Source organism: Ustilago hordei, assembly GCF_900519145.1.
Source record: "Ustilago hordei strain Uho2 genome assembly, contig: UHO2_contig_04, whole genome shotgun sequence".
Lineage (NCBI taxonomy): Eukaryota > Fungi > Basidiomycota > Ustilaginomycetes > Ustilaginales > Ustilaginaceae > Ustilago > Ustilago hordei.
The window spans coordinates 1426192-1449737 of record NW_024545261.1 but is presented as its reverse complement, the minus strand read 5'-3'; the positions used below and the strand labels follow the sequence as shown (position 1 = coordinate 1449737).

Sequence of the window (23546 nt, the reverse complement as noted above, 5' to 3'; positions counted from 1 at the left end):
TGATACTTTGAGAGCAAGCTCCTGTGGAGTTGGTACAAAACTATCGAAGTAGTTGTGGTACCGGATGGTTGTGGATGTTGAACAAGCAGTTCGCATGTCTTGAACGCAAAGTGACACTTTTTGACACTTACGTGGTCCTCCACACAAATACACATACGACGCCTATTCGGCAAATAAATTTAACATCAATCCGACACATATCTAAGCGTGGGCCGTGCGTTGGACCATCGGCTGATCACGATCGTAGATTCATGGCTCACTGTTATCCATGCAGCTCTTCGTATGCAGTTGGCACACTCGCAATGACGGGGCAATCATTGTAAGCATTGGGGATAGCCTCACTTCGACCTTCACTACAACGCCGCAGTCTATTTGAATGGCGGATCGCCGTGTTGCTGGTCAGTCAGATTGTTGTCGAAGCAGGAAGAACACGCAAATGCTAGACGCAGGCACCAGACTGTATAGACCAAAGGACATTCGATGTCTCCATCCTGTCATGCAGCAGGGTGTTGATCTGTTTAGAGAAGCGAGTTGCACAAGATGCGGGTAACGGAAACTGTACAAGGTGGAAGCCGAGTCGAATCAAGTTGTAATCATCGGCTTTGAGGCGGTGAAGCGAGATAGGGTTGTGAGAAGTCAATGGTCCAAAGAAACGAAAGCTGGCATGTTCTTCTTAACAGCACCCGTTCTTCTTGGTCTGTCCACCATCGTCAGCGCTTGGCTGCACAGTGATTGTCTCTCCGCCGGAAGGCTTGATGACGTCGTCGGAAGACTGCAACGCCTTGTTCGATACGATGCGGTAGATTTCTGTTCGAGGTCAAACAGGATTTATAGTACCGGTCAGAGTGCAGGTGGGCGATGAGAGAAGAGCAGCATTGGTCAGTATCGAGCATGGCTTCTCTCTCAGGTAGGTGTGCGGGCGTTGGTGGAGACTTACCTGTAAGAATGTTCTGGAATGCCTGCTCTACGTTGGAAGCGTCAAGGGCCGAAGTCTCGATGAAGGAGAGGTTGTTCTCGGCTGTACATGTAGCACGAGGCAAAGAGGGAGAGGAAATAAAGGTGTAAATTGTCAGTTGGTGATCAGATTCGAGACGGCTTTAGCCAGCCTTGTCGGAGATCTCGATCTTTGTGCTGGTTGGGTTGAAAAGGCTATTCCTGCCCCGCAGCAACATCGAGGAATATCGATGGTGAGGCAGATATGTCCGCCACTAGCTGAAACTCATTCAACTTTAAAGGATCCAGCCGAGTTATCCTGCCGCTCGCTTGATGCAACACTCACCAGCAAAGGCTTTCGCCTCATCTGTAGGAACAGCTCGCAAGTGTCGCAAATCGCTCTTGTTTCCAACAAGCATGATGACAATGTTGCTGTCGGCGTGGTCGCGAAGCTCCTTGAGCCACCTGGAGACGTTGACGTATGTAGGATGCTTAGCAATGTCGTATACGAGCAAGGCGCCGACGGCACCACGGTAGTATGCAGATGTGATGGCACGGTATCGCTCCTGTCCGGCAGTATCCCAGATCTGAGCCTTGACTGTCTTTCCGTCTACGGAGATGGAACGGGTGGCGAACTCGACACCGATGGTGGACTTGGACTCGAGGCTGAACTCGTTGCGAGTGAATCGCGAGAGAAGGTTGGATTTACCCGTGCCGCTGTCACCGATCAAAACCACCTTGAAGAGGTAGTCGTAGTTGGATTCTGCCGCCATGATTGTAGATGTGTATGAGGTGAAAGAGTCTTAGGAACGATGTCAGCTGTCTGTGCCAAGGGGAGATCAAGACGTTGGTAAGGGATAGATGTGAGTCTTGCGAGAATATGGGGTCGTTAGGCTGTCCAGCGGTTGGTCTGAACGATGCGTTGGATGCGTTGGATGCGTTGGATGCGTTGGATGCGTTGGATTCGACGAGACTCTTCTTTGTGTTACGGAACGAGCGAGTGGGTGAGATTCAACAAGCAGAAAGGGTGGAGACGCTGCAAAGTTGCTTGACGATGGTGGTTGTTGGCGATTGATGATTGTCAAGAGTGAGGGAGCGTTGCTTGATGAAAGGATTTGTGAATAGCTCAACCGACTTTGCAGCTGTGATAGCGCACCGACGACGCGAGACCGTTTTGACCATGCAAGAGCGCTCCCAACCCGCACTTTTGCATCACGTGATTTCATCGAAAAGGCGTGCCTGTCTGGACTGGACTCAGCCATCGCATTGCTCTCTCTCCGCTCCGCTCTTCACAACACCAGTCCGCTCTTTGCTCCTCTCTTCACTACCATTACCTTCTCCAAAGTCAGGTACACCATAACCTGGTTAGTCGATTCTTTGCCCTCCCTGTGCCCCTGTTACGGCCGGCTGGGAGCCTCCTTGTCGAGCTTCGAGGACCTCACGGCTCTTTGCCTGCAATCCACCCAGTTTATCTGCACATTATTTTTAGTCGTTTTTTTTTAGTCTCTCGTGCGATTGAGTTCAGACAGGATGTGAATTTACAGCTTTTTGGAATGAGAGTGTGTGCACACACAGTCAACCCTGAATAGTCAACCCTGAACAGTCAACTCTGAATAGTCAACTCTGAACTGCCACTCGCACTAGGGGGTTTCAGTTATCTCTGAGTTTTGAAAACACAATACTTTGAAAATATGTTTGGGCCCAATTTTTGATGCCCCAAGAAACTGCACAGGCCTGTGACATGTGCATCTTGGAGTTTCACTTGACTTGCCTGGTAAAAACAATCTCTGATTCCCTACACCAGGTCAAGATCAAAGTGATCATATCAGATGTTGTTGAACACTATACTGAACAATGCCAAAACCTTTGATTGAAAAGCTAAAGCAAATAGCTTACATCACACCTGTTCTGATTGCTGTCTTCTGCAAGCCTCATGCCATCAGTTTTGTCTCTCCTGCCATTCAGCAAAGGCCAGTGTTGTCATTCCCATCCTTTGAGATTCTGCTGTTGTGTCCTCAAAAGGGTGGCCATGAGAAGCAAAGAGTGCAGTGAGCATCTCCTCCCTAAGATCCAGTGCTTTCTCCTGCCTGAACTTCTGGACTCGGTTCTGAGACATGCCCTCCATGGCAGCAGCCTGTTCCTGTTCGTATTGCTGCTGGTTTTCCCTTCATTGTATCCTTGCATCTTTGGTAGCCTGCTGATATGCTTCCATCCCTGACATGGTCTCCAGCACCTCAGCTTCAGATAGAGTTTCTGATGCCTTAAGGTATTCTGCCACCTCATCTGGTCGATCATAATGGCTTGCGAATGTATGTGCAATGATACAAGCCTGGACCATATGTGTGTCAGGGGTCTCGCGCCTGAAACCCAGGTCGGTCTGTCGAGATACTCGGTGACTATCAAACTGTGCGACAGCTATTGTCTCGGTATCGGTGACTATCAAGTTGTGCAGTGACAGCAGGTGGTGTTCGTTGTATATACTATCGTAGGTTTCGGCTGACCTCTGTGGACACTCCGTTCAGGGGTAGCTCGGCATGATCAATATCAATGTTATGATGACACCAAGGTCTGGTGTGAGTGTTGATGATGATGAGGTTGATGGTGTTGGTGATAAGGTTGGTGGCATCAACACGAGTGTCCAGTGTGTTGACTTGATGCTTGAAGTGATCCCTGGACCGCAGTGGACTACTGCCTTCGGTTCTATCTTGATCCGGACTGCTAACCTGCTATGGGCGCCTTCGGACGTCAGGTAGTGGTGATACAACACACACACTACGATGAGGAGCAACCTTGATAGATTGCTGCTATGCTGACTGAAACTAATGTATACTTATGCTGAAGTGATAACTAGTTATATGGTGAGTAGAGTGGATGAGGATCCACTCGACCTATGATGATGAGAAAGCATGGTTATATACCTCTACTCAGCATCGCCAGCGATGCTGCTCCTGCTCTCTCTCTCCAGAGAGTACCTTCTTCATCGAGTACTGCTCAGGGGCCTCTCCTGCTTGGCACCCCTGTGCCTCTTGAGCTGTGTCGACTCCTTCGACACTGCTCCTTCTCCTCATGACCTGATGTCAACTCCTTCGACACTGCTCCTCCTCCTCATGACCTGGTGTCGACTCCTTTGACACTGCTCCTCCTCCTCATGACCTGGTGTCGACTCCTTTGACACTGCTCCTCCTCCTCATGACCTGGTGTCGACTCCTTCGACACTGCTCCTCCTCCTTTGATCAGTGACAGTTCCTTTGGCTCTTGTCTCTCGAGCCCCTGAGTGGTAACCATCTGCATGCTCCTTGAGCTTGGTCCTCCTCGTGGCTGTGCTTGGCCCTCCTTTGCATGTGAGTCCATAGGAGTCCATGGTCTCCATGGAGACTGCACTACGACCATGCTCTCTACTGATCTCGACTAGATCTTCGATACCTGTGCTCCTTCCATATGAACCTGTGACCCTCCTGCTTCTTGAGCATCCAGGCCCATGACAATGTGCAGCTTTCTTGTGGTCCTCTTCTCAATACAGGTTGCCTCAAAATCCCATGAGACATTGGAAGCAGTTCTTGAGGTAGGCAATGCCATGTTCAGCCTTGACATGAATGTGGGAGAGTGAATAGTTGAAGTAGTGGAGATCTCTGCTCTTTGCAGCTGCAGTGTTGCTGTATGGTCCAACTGTGTAGCTGGAGTAGCCATAACCAGCATCAACCCAGACAAACTCACCTTCATCAAGATGCAAATGAGGCTTTGCAACAATACCACTGCCTGAAGCCCAGACTCACACATCATGTGATGACCCAGGATGTCCAACCACCGACTCAACAATGTGCAAGGAATGAGGGAGGAAGACAAGGGCAATGTTGAATGTATAATCACCCTTGTATGAGTAATGCTCACGAGCATTGAGTGCTGGCTTCCAAGCAAGATTGATGTGTGTACCATCTACCACCAACCATCCTCTAGACCATTCCTTGACTCCACTCTTATCAGCAACCCATGCTTTTGCCTTAGCATGCTCATCTTCAGTTGCAAAGGTTACTACCTCGCTGTTCAGCTCATATAGGCCTGCAATAGTCCTATCTGTCCACACATGAACTGAGCCCTGACTGCAACTGCAGGCAAATGCAACATCACAAACTCCACCACCATTTCCTGACTGTCCAAGCTGATATAGACCAACTGCCACTTGCTGCTGAACACACCAAAAGCTTGATATTGATCTGAAGGCATTGGTTGTGCTGAGTCTGTAAGTGAGAGCTTGGAATGCATCTGGGGTCATGTGAACAGCCCCTCGAAAGAGCTTGTGGTTGATGACAGCATATCAATCAAGCATGTTGATGAGGGGATCCTTTTGTTGTGGCAGTTGAAGGCATTCAACTGTGTATCGAGACTGGCTGATGATGTTGTAAGTCCTGATGAGTGCAAATGAGATAGCATGATTGAACATGTCATCATCAGAATCTTCAAGGTCATCATTAGGGTGCCAAGTGGCATCGACATCCATCAGATCAAGTTGCATCTTGGATTCCACCATCAATGAGTGCATGATGGTGGTCTCAATGTCGTCCAGGAGGTGCTGTTTGTTGGAAGTGCACACCATGGTTGAAGTAGAGGGCCAGAAATAGGAGAGGATGATGTGGTCCGAAAGAGAGTCCAAAGCTACAAACACAACACAGCTGAGTTCTGTGCAGCTGGGTTCTGTGCAACATGCATGCTCAGAACTGGGGCTACACCGATCAGCATCTTGTATGTGGAACAATTCATCACATTGAAGCAATCTACATTTGAGAGATTACATGGAAGACTGGGTATGGGGTATGCTAGTCATACATATTGAGAGCTAGCTTTACAGAGAGCAATGGTACAACAAGTTGGAAACACAGGAACAGAACTTGGAGAACTCAAAAGGAACACCATTCTTGCCAAATGGTCTACTCACAAGCTGAATCACTATTGTCCTGCTGATCCATGGCAAGAACCAGTGGGTCAAGATCAAGATTGCTTTGACTACTTCCAGCGATGTTGCCAAAGGGTAGATTAGGGTTCATCATCTGCACCATCTCCATGAGCCAACCATGCTCTTCAGTTCACATGCGCTCTTGTCTCTCACTTTCTTCCCTGGCAAATTGAATGCGCATTTCCTCCCTCTTCATGCATTCCTCCTCAACCTTGATTCATGCCTGAAGTGTGTCTTGGGTGCAGGCCCACACAATTTCTGACAGCTCTTCTTGCTTGCTCTTGGAAGTGAAGGGTTGAGACTTCTTGGGTGTTGTACCTGTGGCTGGAGAATGGTAAACAGAGTCACCATCACCATTGTCCACTTCATCAGCCTCAAAAGTGGTGCTGGATGAGCACTGGCAGGTTGGAGTGTCTATAGGGGTAATGGTGAAGGGGGTGGGGCCAATCGAAGACGGGTTGGATGAGGAAGAGAAGGGCAAGCAGGATGAAGATGAAGCAGCAGCTGGGGTGGCTGCAACTGAAGAAGAAAAAGATGAGATAACTCTTGCTCCAATGGGATCATTTTGCAACTCCTCAAGAATGGATTCCATGCCAGGAATGTTGCATTGCTGAGGGTAGTGAGCATCGCTGGCATCATCCATATTCACATTGGCATCAACTGAGTTATTCTGAGAGGAGGCAGGGGTGGCATCATATGGGTGACCAGTGAGAAGAACAACTGGACCAGTCTGTGCACAGTTGGTCATCATCTTGTGCCAGTGCTCAAACCAAGGGTGGCTTCAAGCAATCGATTCGCATGTGGCATAGTCCTGCAAGTTGATAAAGAAGCATAGACAGAGATATAAAGTATAAGAACTTTGGCACACTTAACATGAATCAACTAAGTTGTACTTACTGAGCTGTTGTGATCCATGTCTTGAAGAAGTACTCCAGCACCAGTCTGCTGCAAGATGGCCTTCTTGATGTTGTTGTATTGTTCAGTGAGCCAGCAAATCTTAGTCTTTACTCGACCAGCACCACCAACAGTAGACTCATCTGGGAACAGCTCCTGCCATATCTGCCTGCAGATAACATCTTTGTTTGTCTTCAGACCCTTTTCCTGTTCCGCAGTCAAATGTCCTGGCAATAGAACATGTTGGTAATGATCATTATTGTAGATGATATCAACAAGGTTATTTATGTCACTAGGTGACCAATTGAAGTAGGCAATATGATCTGTTTTGTTGAACCTGCTGCCACGAGTACTGGCTTGATGTCTGCGAGTTGCAGAGATTCGAGTTGGCTGGGTAGAGGTTTGGCAAGGCAAAGAACCGGCAGATGTGGTGGCATTGGAACCAGAAGGAGTGGAGGAGGACAAAGGGGAAGTGGGAGAGGTTGCTGGCTGAGTTGACTCAGCCCCAGCCAAGGTGCTGGAAGTTGCAGAAGGGTGGCACTGATGAGAGCAATCAAGGTTGGACTGAGCTGACATTATTGTGTTGTGCTGCGAAGCAGTTGAAGACTGCTCTGATGCTGGAGCCAATCCAGAGGCTCACTGCAAAGCTGTGAATAGTGTAATGTTGTTGATATGGTCATGAGGGGATGGCATGTCCATGTCCTGGCACTGACAGGGAGGAAATGCTACTGGAGATGGTGATAGAAGTGAAGCAAGGACAGATGTAACTCAAAGCATGAGAAAGTGTAGACAGTGCAGAAAGTGGAGGTCAAGGGTTGTGTGCAGAATTGTGTTAGAATCACATGATATCAGCACATGATAAAAACTCCTGCTGAAAACTCAAATATTCAGAAACCCGGGCTCATGGCAAAAATAAGTAGGGGTTTTCAAAACTTCCGAGCTTTTCTTTCCTGGCAGAGCTTACTTAAGCAGCAAGCTTTCAAAATCCAAAAAAACCATGAAAACTTGGAGTTTTGAAAACTCAGAGAAAACTGAAACCCCCTACTGTAACTTTTTCCCCCTTTGCTCACGCGCACCAATCCTATTTTTATTTTTATTTTTTTCATTTCAGTGAGCGAGTTTGAGCCAGAGAAATACAACTAACACTCGCAATCGGGGGGGGGGGATCGGGAGAATCGGGAAAACGCTTTCGGAAGATCATCCTCCTTCTTGTCCTCACAACGTAAAAGGCTATCACAAATGACATTATAAGCATATGAAAGTCTACATTCGCGGAACAGAAGAACAATGGAGATGTCAGCGACTTGTTCTCCTCAGCAAGATGAAGGGCCATTGAAGGGCCATCTCGCACACAAGAGGCAAGAGTGACAAGCTTTTTCTGAAAGGACGACAGCTCAGTGATGCATGTTTGGATGTATGCTATAGTCACTCTTCAATATAGTTGCAGTCTGGGGCGACACTGGTTGCTCATCATCGCTGGACGTCCTTTCGTTGCTTGTCCTCTTGACTTGCCTCGTGATTGATGTTGTGGAAGGGGATCAAGAGCGACTTACCTTATCAGTCCATGCCATCTCTACCCCTTGCGAGCAAAGAGATGGCAGACAGGACCGAAACGAGGGAGGTAGATGTCTCATCTCCTCCAGCAAGGAACTTGGCACTGAGAAAGAACTGACCTGTGCGAAAACCAACGAGAGAAGTCTGCTGTCTTGCAAGACACGATTTGTCGGTCGAGACCGCTGCCGACTTGCAAACGACCCGATCCACCATCCGTGATGACCTACATCCTGGGCCCGTCGGGATTCTCACGAAGAGACTCACCGTCGTCAATCCTCGGGACCATCACGTGAACATCTTGCGAATACGGTGAACCAGGCCTCGCCGATCTCAGCAGATGCAACGACCCATCCCAGCCTGCCACGAGGAGCAGACAGAATGGAAGTCGAGGTGTTCTTTTGACACCAACTCCTTCTTTTAATCTTGAAGACGGGAACGCGAACTTGGCACGGAGAAAAAGTCCAAGCTCGAACTTTTGTGTCTGTTGGATAGCGGCGATAGCGGGCAGCGAGAGAGAGAGAGAGAGAGAGAGAGAGAGAGAGAGAGAGCAAGTGGTCGGTCAGTAGTCGGTCAATGAAGCCGAAATATTATTACTACCATCGTTGGCGATGGCAGAGGAGAGCTGAGTTTGCGATCACATACCTTCTTGGATATTTGTTCGAAGAGAGAGAGGAAGAAGTTGCAAGAGCTTGACGAACTTTTCTAGCTCTCTGCTTCTTCCAGCCGCAGTCAGCCTTGTCCTTGCACCCAGAGCAGAAAAAGATTTTGCGGAAGAAAAGTCAAAACCAAGAGCATCACGTGTGGTTCAGGTGAATCACGTGTTTTACCTGAATTCATGTGAGATCGAGTCATCTAACAAGCTCGCAGTGTAAGCGCCTTGTTCCGAGGTGTTGGTGTCGGAATTAAATGGACCCTGAAATAGACACAGGCCACGTCTGATGTTCTTCACTTCTGCGTGATGTGAGGTTGTACAGTCTCGGCGTCCATCCTACAGAACAGCTTCTTCCATCTCTTCGACCATCCATTCTCGTAGACAAGACGCTGACCAGCTGTGCCTGTCTGTCTGTTGCAGCATGGCCAGCTACCCTTCTTCGCCGGCACCATCGCCGGGCTCGCCAGCCTACCGCAAGGGTGTTGCGTTTGGTCAGCCCGGTTGGCGTGCTTCCCGCGCTTCTAGAGGCCGGGCAAGCTTGGTCGACTCACCATTGCAACGAAACATTGCATCAAGATCCGCATCACCATTCGTTCGAGGAGGTACACCATCCTCTGTGCAGGGCACTGCTTCTCCATTTCTTAGATCGACACCTCAGCTAGACGTCCAAGGCGCACTTACATCAAGCTCCTCAGACGTCTTCTCACCGCAAGTCGGGACTCCTGCACATCTTGCACCAAGCTACACACAAGCCCTCGAAGATGATGTTCCAGTCACGCCCGTTCGCGCAACTCGTAAACGCTTTATCCGCAAACGCCCCCTCCTTGAGCGCATCCAGCAATGGCCTGTGGACACATACTACAGGCTCACATCATCCATCCTCGACCTGGAAGAACAGCTCTTCGCCGATCAAGCAGGCAATATACTAGGCATTCTTCTCCATTTGCTCTCATTCACCGGCCTTCTTTTCTCCCCTGAGTCAAGCCTCGGCTCATGGCTAATGAACAAACCCTGCCACCGACGAGCACAGAACCCAGCAATAGCATACGAGTACCTAGTCAACCACACTGGCGACGAATACGCCATGGCAGATGCACTCAAACGTCATGCACGCAAGTCAGCCGTCTACCAGGCCTCGGATCGATTCTTTCGCTTTGCTTCGCTTACCCTCTTCCTTCTCATCTCGGTCACTTCCTGCGTCAATGCTTGGATCTTCTTCACCAAGCGTCGCACCTATCAGTTCTGCTCGCAGCCCAAACCAGGGGACCCGACAAGCTCAAGCGTAGACAGCAAGCATGGGATACGTCAGCTGTCCATGTGGGACCCGAGTCCCTACACGCTGAATCTCTTCGCGACTTTTTCACCGGCTCATGCGGTGATCTACCCTGCAGCCGCATTGATTGATATGGGCGCATTCGAATGGTTCGTGTTCGTGTTTCTGGTCGTAGCTGTATCAGGACCGTTGCATTTGACTCTGCATCAGTATCAGCAGTTGGTGAAGGATAAGGGTGTGTTACAAGCAGCAGTGTTGACAGAGTATAACGAGAAGTATGTCTATCCAAGGGCAACGCCAGTCGTTCGCGATCAGGCGACTCAGACTGATTGGTGAGACAAGATGTACAAGCAACACACGCATCATACACTGCGAACACAAGTAAGCATCGTTTCTGCATTTCTCGATCTATGCGCACCTATTACATCTGTGTTTACTTGTTTGTGTACTTGGTGATTGTCTTTCTCTTTGGCGTGGATATCAATTGAGCCTGGCTCTTGCTTACTCACTGGAGCTTAGGCCCGTCCACGGCGCTGCCTGAGATCAAATGCGTCATGGGGCGGCATAAAGCCAACGCGCTGCAAGAGTGAGCCTCGGGCCTGGGAGGTAGAGTAGGTAGGAGCTGCGTCAGGTGATCCGCCTTGGTCGTGACGGAAGCTGTGACACGCAAGCATGAAGTGGTTAGTACTGAGCGGAATCCAGTGGCACACAGCATGATCTAGAGACTTACCAGCATCGCTTAGCATAGGGGCAGCTTCCGTACCTGTCATACAACGAAATTGCTCATACAACGAAATTGCCCTCGTCAGTACGGTGAAACGACTAGAAAGTGTTCGGATTTGTATGATGGACTTACAACCTGAACACCTTACAAGGCTTTGTCTTCCATTTCGGATCACGCTCGACGTAGCGCAGCTCTTCTTCTCCATGAGCAAATTGACAGGCACTGTAGCCACCAAATACGCGGCAATGAGAATGTCAGCAACTAGCACCGCCGAGCATGGAAGATAGTTGAAGCAGTGAAGTCACTCACCCAAGGTACTCGCAGAACCCCTTCTCTTCCCAGTGGCGGCAGAGCTCTGTCTTGTACAGTTCGGTCTTGATCCTTCGGCTCAACACTGCGTGGGAAATTCCGATGTTGTTTTGCTGGCCTTGTGCATAGACGGGGTCGGTCTGAACTGGGTAGAAGCTAGGCGTGTTGGCAGGTGGCACGTAGATGCGGCCGTTGTCGAATGCTGCCTGGTATTGAGAATTGTCTACTGTAGAAAGGCGGTTGCGCACCTGTCTGTCTAGCTGTTGCGTAAGTCTGGATGTGTGCGAAGATTTAGCAAGGAGTCGAGAGGTGTCCTTGACGCTTGTTCTCTTGAAGGCGATGTCGGATTTGTGTGGAGCAGCCAAAGGGATGGCAAGGCGGGCAAGGCTTGAGTCTATGGCTTCGCTGAGCGGGTTGGGCTCGAACAGATCCATGGTCTGAGAAGCAGCAGAGAACTGTCCAGGCAAACTGACCAACGGGCTGAAGGAGCTGTTACGGCCGTACCGGGACCACATGGCCGTGCTGGAGTCGAGTTCATTAGTATTGTGAGTGCTGTGCAGGGAAGAGCTCGTCTGTAGCCAGGCATCGTTGGTGGCGTAGACGGTGGCATGAGGCTCCTTAGAAGTGGCATCAAGATTCCAGTCAGGGCAGAAGGGCCAGGCGCTGGGGCCGAGCTGACTCGGGTCGAGATTGGCATTGTCCTGACTGCTGGTTACTGACTCGGGCGAGGCAGGCAGCCTAGCAGCGTCGACGAGTGCGAGCCATTGGTGGTTAGCGTTCAAGAGAGGAGGAGGCCATGATCGCGAGAACTGGTCCAGAGTGAGACCGGAGAGGTGGAGACGTCTTGCTTCTTGACGGATCTCGTCCCTCCAAAGCTGACTAACATTTGAGACGTCGAGAGGGATGGTGGGGATGGTGTTACTGCGATTCACTCGAGGTTCGGGAGCAGGGTGAGGGTTTGGCAAGGAATGGGTGGCGATCGGCTGCTCTCCAAAACGGTCCTTGACGCTGTCGGACATGTTGTTCATGGTAGGCTTGATATCCGAAACCATGGCTTAAGGCCAAGTGCACAGTGGAAAGTCGGTTGCACTTCGAGGAGAAGAAGAGGATTCCGATAGCTGAACAAGATATGAAGAGCTTTTGTCCGAAAGAGAGCGTCAACAAAGACGGCCAGTGTCGCGAAGAGATGCTTGGTGAGCTTTGTGCGGAAAGTAGAGGTTGTTTGCCTCTTACATAGAAAAGCGGAGCTTATAGAGATAGGATCCATACAGATCTGTGATGGACGCACAAAGCTTGCGCCTGAGTTTCTGTGCTGTGGAGAAGCGTTGTCGTTTCGCGTCGACATTCTGATGATGATGAGCTCTTTGAAGGGCAATTAGAGTTTGCTGACTGCCACTGTCAGGTTCGCTCTTATCTCTTCACCACCGTTTCTCGTTGGTGAGAGTGATACGAGCACTTGCATTACGCTCTCACAGCTCCACTCTTTCTTTAGAGATCCTTTGTGATTGACCACGAGACTGCCGTCAATGTACAGAGAAGCCGACCTCCGCCCGTTTGCGGTCGACGAAACCTTGTACCTGCGAGCAACAGGCCGCTTCCTCACTCTCTCAGCCGTTTGTCAAGGGGCGTTCGAGACACTGCCACTGCTTTTCAAGAAGGCCTTCAAGGGATCACGTCGGGCCTCTCGGTGCTGCTCAAGGCAGTGCACTGAGCATGTCGCTAGCGTCGTCTGTTGAGTTGACAAAGGAGGAGCCTTGAATTGGATTGGCGCAGGTGAAAATTGGCAGCGTGTCATTTTCTTTTTTTTTTTTTTTTTTTTTTTGATCAAATCGAGGCACTTGGACAGTCTCGCGAAAATCAGAAAGATCTCAAAACCTGGATCTCTGGAGCTCGAACAGACGAAACGCAGGTTGGCAGCTCCTTTTTTCTTTTTTTTTTTTTTCTTTTTTTTTTTTTTCTTTTTTTTTCTTTTTCTTTTTTTCGCAATTCAATCATCTTGCGGTTGTTCATGATAAAAGTTGAAGTCGTTTGGGTCCCGATACTGGTGATCGGGGATAGTCTAAGTACGATGTCACTACCTTATTGCAGCAGAAACATATACTCGATTGACTAGTGAACACGGTGAGAGCCTAGTGCTCTCCGTGAAGTATATATACATGTGAGTGGCACTTGCCCAGTGTGGGATTACTACTATCTCATGATCTGTCATGACAACGAGCGGGACAGTGTTGCACCCGATCTCTCCTTAGATTGACTTGGCTTAATCTTCCATTGGATCGGTAATTCAAGCGAATCGGCCCTATCTGATCTTCGATCAGATCGGCTCCGCGTCATTCTTCACCGCCTCGTTGGATCGTCATTTTCAGCAGTTCAGTCTGTCGCTTGAAACGGGTGCAGCAAAGAAACAAAGTCGCAGCTCTCCCGCTCTCCCGCTCTCATACTCTCTCCTTTTCTCTCTCGCCCGGCTTTCCCACCTTAGCGGATGTTCGAATGAAGTCTCGTCGCCGTTGCATCGCATTCCCTCATCCTATCTCATCCTATCTCACTCTCTCTGTGCTCCGCTCATCCACATCCTCTTCGCCCTTGCTCCTTGTCATCAACAGTAAAGGTTTGTTCATTGACGTCGACGCTTTCCACCGCGTTCTCCACCTGTCCGAAATTCGTCCGCGTTCTTCCAAGACAGCCAGCCAATTTCAACCTATACGCGCTCTCTCTCTTTCTCTTCCTCTCCCTCTCTCCCTCTCTCCCTCTCTCTCCACTTTCCGCACGCGTCTTACAGGTACAACTGACATCAACTTGGCAACTCGGCGACTTGTTCCAATCGCAGATATCTGCTCATCGGCACGGCAGTGCATCCGTTTCACAACACCAGTGCCAGTGCACACAGCGACAATCATCTCACAGTCGTCGCCATCACTCCGCTCTCGTCCTCGACAGAGTGACGCGCTTTTTCGACTAGCCCCACATCCTCCCCCTTGGTCTCGGTGGCATCTATCACACCCTCGTCATCGCTATGACTTCTCCTCTTCGCAGATTGACACGAGCAGCGAGGAATGCAGATGCTTCAGCTACCACTCCAGAACCCATGGCCAACCCGCCCTCTGCCTCACCCAGCAAAGTCGACCGCAAACGCAAACGCCTCGACGAGCCAGCAGATCCTTCAAACAATGCGAATGGAACTGGAGAGCATCTAGCTGAACACAAGTGTCAAACTTCCACAGCATCCAACAACCTCAACGGCCTTGACAACGAAGCTCAGGCAGGCTCCTCCACCTCGGAAAGGAAACAATTGTCCAAGAAGATCCAGTCTCTCCTTGGCTTGCCCCGCTCCGACGCTTGGAAGCACCGCTCCAAGCCTCCAGAACCTAGCCAAGCTGCACAAAAAGCTGAAGAGCTTGTGTTGAGCGAGCAAGACGCCAGGAAGCTATCCACCGTTCTGAGCATTTTTGACGCTGCTGATCTTCTTCCAACAACTTCCCATTCCCAAATCAAGGGCAAGTCACCCAGCAGGAACGGTACTTCTTCGGCCTTCAGTACCCTCAAAGATGTATTGCAACCTGGAACAAGTCTACGCGATCTCAGAGGACGACTGCTCAGCATACGCCAGCCTTTGCTCTCCAAGGCCGACATCGCTCAGCAATTGCACTCACATCAATACTCGTCCTCCTCTCAGCAGCAGTCAAAAGACTTGGCAAAGCTTTCCGGTCTAACGCTTGTCCTCGCACTCATCGATCAGCTCGCATCACGCCTTCGACAAGCAGACACCAGCACAGATGCTCTAAAAGGCGAGATCCTTGGCTCCATCATCGAGGAACGCGCGCATGCCTTTGAAGTTAAGAATGCTCGCAAAACCGAGACTGCAGATAACTCGGATGACGATAACAATGTCATCAGAGTTCGACCTATCAGCCTCCACGCCGACGATCAGCCAACGACCAGGTACGCTTTGCATATGCGACTTCCACGTGGCGACTATTTCACCAAAGCCATCGCCCTCGACCGTGAACAAATCTGCAAACTCGACCCGGCTCAGGCGGATCTGGTGCAAATCAGCGCGCAGAGTGAAGCGCAGATGCGTGCATTCAAGCGTCAAGCTCTTGTCCCCACACCCACTCTCGGGCAGAGACTTGGCAGGAGCGCCATCCGACATCGCACCGACTCGAAAAAGTCATCGCAACAGCCTGTCAGACCGCAACTTGTCACCTTCCTCAACTATGGCAGCTACGCCTCTTTTGCGCCTACCTACGACTCTTCGGCTTCATCCATCAGCTACGGCACAAGCACCATGCTTTCGCAGCAGTCAGTTCGCGCTCATCGTTCGATATCCTTGGCATGGGGACCTACACCGTTCCAATCGCAAGAATGTCTCGACCAACAGGAAGACGATCTCGAAGCGGACGCACCGGTAGAGCCACCACATGCGCCTGGTCAATCCGACATGGACGTTGATCAGCAAGTCACAAAATCTGCATCACACAGTCAAGACGTCACTGCGATCCTGCACAGTCTCGTTGATGGCGTCAGCATGAACGACCTTAGCGCAAGTCTCGACACACTGAGCCGGGACGAGCTGATCACTTCGCATCTCCGCTTCAACATGATGCTCCTTCACCGATTGCAAGAGTTCCAGTGGGCGCGCCTTCGCCGATCCTATCGACCAACACCTTTGGGGCGCACAAGCACTACTGTCACCGGCCAGGAGTCACCAAGCGCAGAAGAGGAAGCAACGGCAGCCTTGTTGCTAGAGTCGCTCAGCGCGCTTGTGGCATTGCAACCGCGTGCTGTTGACCTCGCATCCGATTCGGTGCAGAGTGTGGTGCCAGAAGCCAGCAAGCTGCGTGCCTTCTCCGCCAGCAGCGGTGCTATCGACCCGGATCTTCTTGGAGACCTACGCGGCGGTTTCTGGGGAGCTCTCGATGCTAATGTGGTCAAACTCACCAAAGCTGGTAGTGTCGCTTCCGAGACCCCATTGGTCTTGCGTGACAATATCACCATCCGCCTTGCCGATGGCAGCGGCTCAAAAGCGAAGAAGACGTCGCGCAGAGCAGGTCCCGGCGCCGGTCATACCGAGGAGAGGGGGCACGGCACTCTGGAGCGCTTTGCCGGCAGTCGCACCTACGACCACAAGCAGGATCGCCATGATATCGAGCCATTGCGACCGGCACTCGACCAGCGCACATCCTCTGCTTCACGGGAACCCGGCGCTTCAAAGCGAGATACTGGCTCGCCTCAGCCACGACAGCCACCTTCTTCCGCCATGTCACCGAACGCACGCATGCATGGAGGCTACCTTCCAACTCCTGGTCCGGGAATGCCACCCCAGGCTCATCGATTGACGCCTGGGCCCAACTCTTCCTATGCTTTTTCAAGCCCGCCCGGGGGTCTGAGAATGCCACCTAATGCGATGGGACAGTATCCACAGCCTGGTTTTGCACATCCTGGTGGACAAGGTCACTGGCAAGGCCAGGCAACGCGCCAGTAGCAACCTACCTTTCTCGATAGCATCCTTATTCACTTTTCGGGCCTTTCTCACTCTATCTCCTTCTTCCAAATGTGGTCGTTTCCCAGCAGTCACCGTCCTCTGTAATACTATGCAATCTGACATACGCTGATCAGCAACTTGCCAAATCTGTCGGCACGAGCTACAAGTTCTCTGAGATGACTCTAGATTTTAGCTGAAGGTGTTAGGTTCAAATAAATTTTGGGCGAGGCACGTGATGCTCAAGTCGCGGTGAGAGTGTTGGTCTCTGGAGAGGCACGATGCCGTTGTGTAGAAATTTAATGGACTTGCTCCACCCTTTCCGACCCACAGACAGCTTCAGCAGCAAGAATGTGATAGAAGCAACCAAGCACAGCAGCACAGCAGCGCTTCATCCACAGCTGTCCTTATCTCAATCTTGCTTCTCACCACCCGCATAGACCACCACGACTCATATCTGTTAACAGAGCCAAAACGCATTGCAAGCGCTTGACGATTACAAGTGTCCACCGCAAGAGTCCCAAGAGACACGTGGAATATCAGCGATCAGAGACTTGCTAAGCATCCTTTGACTCCAGCCCAGTTGGATCGGTCGACGAGATGATCGACTCACCGCTCAAGGACGTTTCTGCTAACCTGCGCGACATGAAGCTCGGTGCTTCTCCAAGCAAGGGTGGCGCGCTCAAGGCTGGAGCTGGGAGACTGGGTCTGTCCAGGAAGGATCGAATGGACTCGGTGCCCTCCTCTTCGGCTGACCTCAAAGTTGGTATCACAAGAGACTGGCAAGGACCGGACAAGGCATTGAAGCCAAAAGTGGCGGCAAGCATTTCTGTAAGTACATGGCCAAGCATGGCAAGCCTCGTCAAGTCTGAGGCTGACCTCACCATCTGCCATCTTTATCTGCTCCTTCTACTTGCTTCTGGGCTATACTGCCGTGGTTATCACTGACAGCGCGGGGACCGATACATCCCCAACCGAGAGCTCAAGCGATCTACTACTCCACACCCTCACACTGATGCAGATGGCGACACCATCCGCTCGCATGTTTCAGGCGATGCTACTGACCCTAACATCGCAGCCAACATTGCAGCAGCCAATGCAAACCCCACCGACCTCGAAGGTCATCCCTCCTTTGAAGATTCTGTCTCGTCGGAGATGTCACAGCGCATCCTCTCCTTCTCAGCAGCACCGCCTTCCTCGTTGGCCAACCCCGACGTGCGCAGCCGTTACGCTATGACCAAGCCCAAGTCCACCCTCCCGAGCAGTCTGCAAAGTTCAGGTCGTCGACGAATTCCAACAACACCAGAGCGCACTCTGGACGCACCGAGCATGGTTGGCGACTTCTACTACAACCTTCTTGACTGGTCCTCCACAAACATGCTTGCCGTGGCATTGCAAACAGGATTATGGATCTGGAATGGAAATACTGGCGATGCCAGTGCGCTGTTAGATACTTCCACTATGGCGGACAAGATCGGCGGCGGTGGTTTGATCACAGGTTTGCGGTGGGACGCAGATGGCAACATCCTGGCTGTCGGTCTAGAAGGAGGCTTTGTGCAGATTTGGGATGTGGAGAGCAGCACACGAATGCGAACGTTGAAGCCGACTGGTGATGGTGGTGCCGACCACGCTTCCGTGAATGTGGCTGCCTGGGCTCCGGATGGTACGCTCAACGCAGGCTTCCAGAGTGGTATTATTCGTGAATACGACGTGAGGGAAAGGGATGCGGTAACAAGGACGCTTGAAAAGGCGCACCATGGACCTGTTTGCGGTATGGAGTGGCGTTCGGATAGCGCACTCATGGCTTCGGGAGGTAATGACAACGTAGTCAAAGTATGGGATCGTCGCACATCTGTTGCCAAGATGCGAAAGGAGAATCACCAGGCTGCGGTCAAGGTAAGCCTACGAATCACCACCATAGTATCCTACAAAATCTGCCCAGCACAGCTGCTAACTTCTCTTACTCCTCTCTTTCTCACACAATGACTTGCACAGGCCTTGGCATGGTGCCCTCACAACCTGAGCCTTCTTGCAACAGGCGGAGGCACCAGCGATCGGAACATTCACTTCTGGAACACAACACAAAATTCTCGAACCATGACCATCTCCACGGGCGCTCAAATCACCTCTCTTCACTGGGCACCACACTATCGTGAGATCGTCTCCACCCACGGTCTCGGTACAACAGAGTCCAACAAAGGTTTGCTCAACATCTGGTCGCATCCCTCGGGCACAAAGGTGGCGGAGATCGAAGCTCACGAGAAGCGAGTATTGCATTCGAGCCTCAGCCCGGACGGCGAAGTATTGGCGACGGTCAGTGACGATGAAGAGCTGAAGCTGTGGAGGATCTTTGAGAAGCCAGTCGAGTCGACGAAGGGTGCAAAAGTGGCTACGGGCGGATTTGGTACGCATGGCGCTGGCGGATCTAGTGTTCGTACTTTGCGCTGATGCTTGCTCGACGAGTCAGTTAGCTATAGCATGGAGGGCTCCACTTTGTCTGCCATAGTATCCTCTCGGCCCTGCTTCTTCATCTCTAAACGTATCGCTTGATAATGTCCCGTTTAGCATTCGTCTGCATCAGTCTTGCTATACCAATAACATTTTATCCTCATACTGAGCTGAATGACTGCATCTGCAAGCAAGAGTATCTACTTGGCCCATCTGTGACGATCTTCTCCTCATCTTTCTGAAGCATCCGAGCCGAGCCGAGAAGAGCGCGTTTCAGGCGCGTTTCAGGCGCGTTTCAGGCGCGTTTCAGGCGCGTTTCAGGCGCGTTTGATTTCGCGAACCGAAGTCTGCTAGACGTGTCGCGTAAGTTGCTTTCCTCATTTACGCGTCGAGCACTTCTTCGCGTTCTCTCACGAAAATTGGCGCGAGAAACAAGAAAAGGCAGTTGAGCTGTGTCGTGTTGGTCGTCTCTCCAATCCTAGTTGGAAGGCACTTGAGCAGCAGAGAAGGCCAACGAGGGTTTGGTTAGCAGTTGGACAAGGGTCAGCGTGAGCGTGCTCAACACTCTAACACTCGAGCAGAAAGAATCGTTTGCACTCTCTCCCGCACAGAGTTGAGCGGCGCAGTTCAGTTGCATTCCACCAAAGCACTCGATCCTGCTTCTCTCATCATCCACCACAACGACATCCCGTGCCAGCTCCGTACGATCCATCACACCACGACGTTAGACCTATACTGTGGCATCGAGCCAGGAACTAAGAATCCACAGCACCCTTTCCCTTCGCGGACCCGATAGACTCACAGTCTCGACCAACAAGGTCAATCGACCCCAACATCACAATGTCGACTCCAGGAGGTCCTCCCACTGATGCCGAGATGCGCGATGCTGAGCAGCGCACGCCTCTCGCACCAGCATCTATCTCGGATCGTAGCGTGGCAGGTGCCTCGTCGCCGCTCGCTTTCCCTTCCAGCAGCCCCCTCAAGAGTCAAGCCTCCAGCGTGAGGCAACCTCAGAGCTCGCTTGGTGGTAAGTCTTCTCCATCGCTCGCTGTCACACAGAAAGTATCCTCACTGACTCCCAACTCTTCTTCAACCGTGATCTTTGAATAACTGCTACAGCTTCCTCGACACTCCACTTCCCTACCTCATCACCATCGGCAAGAAGGTCAAGAGGCCAACGCACACCTCTTGCCTCTTCTCGACGCAACCAGAACTCAGAGAACCGTCTTCCCTCCAGCAGCAGTGGCATTAGCCGACTTGATGAGCCTCTCTTTTTCCCGAGCTCCGGTGGTACCACACCACGACACCAGCGTCGTGGTGAAATCCACTCCTCCCTCGCTCTCTCTTCGCCATCGTTGCTGAGGAGGACCCGTGTCAACAATGCTGTCAACGGCTCCAGTCAGGTCCAAGGCGCACCCGCTCGTGCTTCTTCTGTCTTTGATGGCAGTCAGCCCACCAACGACGGTCACAGTGATGCTCTCAGCTTCTCTCAACACAACCCCACCAGCGACGTCGCTGCGCCCGGTCAGCATGGCGTCTCCAAGGTCATTTGGGGCACCAATGTCTCCATCGGTGAGACCATGGAAATCTTCCGATCCTTCCTCCGTGGCTTCCGTCTCAAGTACCGATGGGCTCACGCCAAGAAACTCGGCGAGCCTCTTCCGCCCGCCGCCACGGGCAACCCTGCCGAGGGCGAACGTCTCGTCTACCAAGGCTACCTCCGTCGTATGCGCATCACCGACCAGACCAACCTCAACCTCCGCATCTCTGACCTCGAAGCCTACCCACCTTCCAAGAGGCTCAAGATGCAGCTCATCCGCTACCCGCAAGAAATGGTCCCCATCATGGATCAAGTGCTCAAGGACGAGATGCTCGAGATGGCCTACGAAGATCAGAAGGAGGGTCGCCAAGGTATGGGCGGTGACATGGGCTTAGCCGAGATCGAGCTCATGGAGACCAAGCTCTACAAGGTTCGACCTTACGGTGCTGAAGCTATCAACATGCGCGATCTCAATCCTGCCGACATTGACAAACTCGTCACCGTTCGCGGATTGGTCATTCGTGCTACACCCATCATTCCTGAGATGAAGCAGGCTTTCTTCCGTTGCCTTGTCTGCAACCACACTGTCCCCGTCGAGATTGACCGAGGTCGCATTGCCGAGCCCGACCGATGTCCTCGACAGGTGTGCAACTTGCAAGGATCCATGTCGTTGATTCACAACCGATGTGAGTTCTCGGATCGTCAGGTCGTGCGTATCCAGGAAACGCCTGATGTGGTACCTGATGGTCAGACACCTCATACGGTCAGCATGTGTGCTTATGACGAGCTGGTGGACGTCAGCAAGCCAGGTGACCGTGTCGAGATCACCGGTATCTTCCGCAGCACTCCTGTTCGTGTCAACCCACGACAGCGTAGTCTCAAGAGTCTATATAAGACCTTTGTGGACATTTTACACATCAAGCGCACCAACGGCAAGAGGCTCGGTGTTGATCTCTCCACACGAGATGCTTCAGAGCAGGCTGCTGGACCTGGCGCCCAAGCTGTCGGTGTTGGAGGTGAAGAGGATGACGAGGACATCGATGTGCAGAGCTCCTTTGCTGTACATGACGATGCCGACATGCCTCGCAGCCAAGACCTCGAAGACAAGCTTCGCTCGATTGCCGATCGCCCTGATCTCTACGAGTTGCTCGCTCGCAGTTTGGCGCCCAGTATTTACGAGATGGACGACGTCAAGAAGGGTATCTTGTTGCAGCTCTTCGGAGGAACAAACAAGACGATCAGCACTGGAGGTGGCGGCGGTGGACCTCGCTACCGCGGTGACATCAACGTCCTCATGGTTGGTGACCCTGGTATTGCCAAGTCTCAGATCTTGCAGTACGTCCACAAGATTGCACCACGAGGTGTCTACGCTTCGGGTAAAGGTTCTTCGGCTGTCGGTCTCACTGCATACGTGACGCGCGATCCTGACACCAAGCAGCTCGTTCTCGAGTCTGGTGCGCTTGTTCTCTCTGACGGAGGTGTATGCTGTATCGACGAGTTCGACAAGATGTCAGAAGCAACACGCAGTGTCTTGCACGAAGTGATGGAGCAGCAGACGCTCTCTATCGCCAAGGCGGGTATCATCACCACCCTCAACGCTCGTGCTTCGATCCTGGCTGCTGCCAACCCTACCGGCTCGCGCTACAATGTCAACCTGCCCATCACCAAAAACATTGACTTGCCACCCACCCTCATCAGTCGATTCGATCTTGTTTACCTCGTGCTCGACAAGATCGATGAGGCGAACGACCGCCGTCTTGCTCGCCACCTTGTCAGCCTTTACCTCGAGGACAAGCCCGACACTGGCGGAAAAGACATCCTGCCCATCGAGACACTCACTGCCTACATCTCGTACGCTCGCAATCGCATCTCGCCCATCCTCACCAAGGAGGCGGGTGACGCCCTCGCCGCCCGCTATGTCGAGCTCCGCAAAGTCGGTGAAGACCCTCGCAGCGCCGAACGACGTATCACAGCTACCACTCGTCAGCTCGAATCGATGATCCGTCTGTCCGAAGCCCATGCCCGCATGCGCTTCGCCGACCAAGTTATTGTTGCCGATGTCGAGGAGGCAGCACGTCTTATTCGTGAAGCTGCCAAGTCTTCCGCCACTGACCCGCGCACTGGTTTGATCGATTTGGATCTGATCAACACCGGTCGATCCTACCACCAGCGCAAACTGGCTGGTGATCTTCGACGAGAGTTCTTGCAGCTGCTCGATGAGATGGGAAGTGCCTCCGGTAGGGCTACTTCTCCTTCGGGTCCGTCTTCGACTGCTCCCACCAAGGCGGTGCGATACGTTGACATTGCCAAGGCAATCAATGACCAGTCCTCGGTGCCTGTCGACCCAACTGATCTGTACGAGTTGGTGCGAACGCTCGAGAGCGAGGGTGTCGTAAAGACAGCGGGTGAGCGCGAACGCAAGACTGTGCGTCGTATCAGCTCGTAGTCATCATTATTTGTCTCTGCTTCATGTCCTGTCCTTTTGTTCTTAGTTTTTCTCAGGTCTTTCTTGCATTGTCACTGCTGTTCCAGTTGCCTATGTTCGTGGTTGTGTACCTTTACAGAATCCAATACTTTGCTTTCCATACTCTCCGGTGTGCACTGAGTCGAGGATGAGAAGCTACGTTTTGCTCCAGTTTTCTTCAAGAAGAAATCACGACAGAAGCTCAGTTGTCAGGTTCTGCAGCGACACGGAAGCCAAGACTGTGCCTGTGTGTGGAGGCCAAGACTGAAATTGCGCTCACAGAAGACGTGTACATGCACAGTCCAACCTTTCTTGAAAGTGTCATGCG

The 23546-nt window shown here is 51.7% G+C and overlaps 7 protein-coding genes across 7 annotated transcripts; 4 read left to right on the top strand and 3 right to left on the bottom strand.

Annotated features, from left to right (window-relative positions):
- Nucleotides 1–673: 673 nt before the first annotated feature.
- Nucleotides 674–1706, bottom strand: UHO2_02822 (putative GTP-binding protein Rab11; the record flags this gene model as incomplete). Its single annotated transcript, XM_041555610.1, has 3 exons — nt 674–807; nt 938–1018; nt 1280–1706. The coding sequence occupies 3 exons, from the start codon at nt 1704–1706 to the stop codon at nt 674–676; spliced, it is 642 nt and encodes a 213-aa protein (XP_041411544.1).
- A 4392-nt stretch (nt 1707–6098) lies between these two features.
- On the bottom strand, nt 6099–7351 carry UHO2_02821 (uncharacterized protein; the record flags this gene model as incomplete). Its single annotated transcript, XM_041555609.1, has 2 exons — nt 6099–6611; nt 6779–7351. The coding sequence occupies 2 exons, from the start codon at nt 7349–7351 to the stop codon at nt 6099–6101; spliced, it is 1086 nt and encodes a 361-aa protein (XP_041411543.1).
- A 2051-nt stretch (nt 7352–9402) lies between these two features.
- Nucleotides 9403–10590, top strand: UHO2_02820 (uncharacterized protein; the record flags this gene model as incomplete). Its single annotated transcript, XM_041555608.1, has 1 exon — nt 9403–10590. The coding sequence occupies one exon, from the start codon at nt 9403–9405 to the stop codon at nt 10588–10590; it is 1188 nt and encodes a 395-aa protein (XP_041411542.1).
- Nucleotides 10591–10769: 179 nt separating this feature from the next.
- Nucleotides 10770–12339, bottom strand: UHO2_02819 (uncharacterized protein; the record flags this gene model as incomplete). The annotated part of the gene is made up of 4 exons (XM_041555607.1): nt 10770–10911; nt 10985–11017; nt 11111–11200; nt 11288–12339. 4 exons carry the CDS (start codon nt 12337–12339, stop codon nt 10770–10772), a joined length of 1317 nt encoding a protein of 438 aa, XP_041411541.1.
- A 1961-nt stretch (nt 12340–14300) lies between these two features.
- UHO2_02818 (uncharacterized protein) lies at nt 14301–16769 on the top strand (the record flags this gene model as incomplete). The annotated part of the gene is made up of 1 exon (XM_041555606.1): nt 14301–16769. The coding sequence occupies one exon, from the start codon at nt 14301–14303 to the stop codon at nt 16767–16769; it is 2469 nt and encodes an 822-aa protein (XP_041411540.1).
- Nucleotides 16770–17366: 597 nt separating this feature from the next.
- Nucleotides 17367–19214, top strand: UHO2_02817 (uncharacterized protein; the record flags this gene model as incomplete). Its single annotated transcript, XM_041555605.1, has 3 exons — nt 17367–17597; nt 17718–18662; nt 18762–19214. 3 exons carry the CDS (start codon nt 17367–17369, stop codon nt 19212–19214), a joined length of 1629 nt encoding a protein of 542 aa, XP_041411539.1.
- Nucleotides 19215–20054: 840 nt separating this feature from the next.
- UHO2_02816 (putative replication licensing factor MCM4) lies at nt 20055–23200 on the top strand (the record flags this gene model as incomplete). Its single annotated transcript, XM_041555604.1, has 2 exons — nt 20055–20241; nt 20334–23200. 2 exons carry the CDS (start codon nt 20055–20057, stop codon nt 23198–23200), a joined length of 3054 nt encoding a protein of 1017 aa, XP_041411538.1.
- Between the last annotated feature and the right edge of the window lie 346 nt (nt 23201–23546).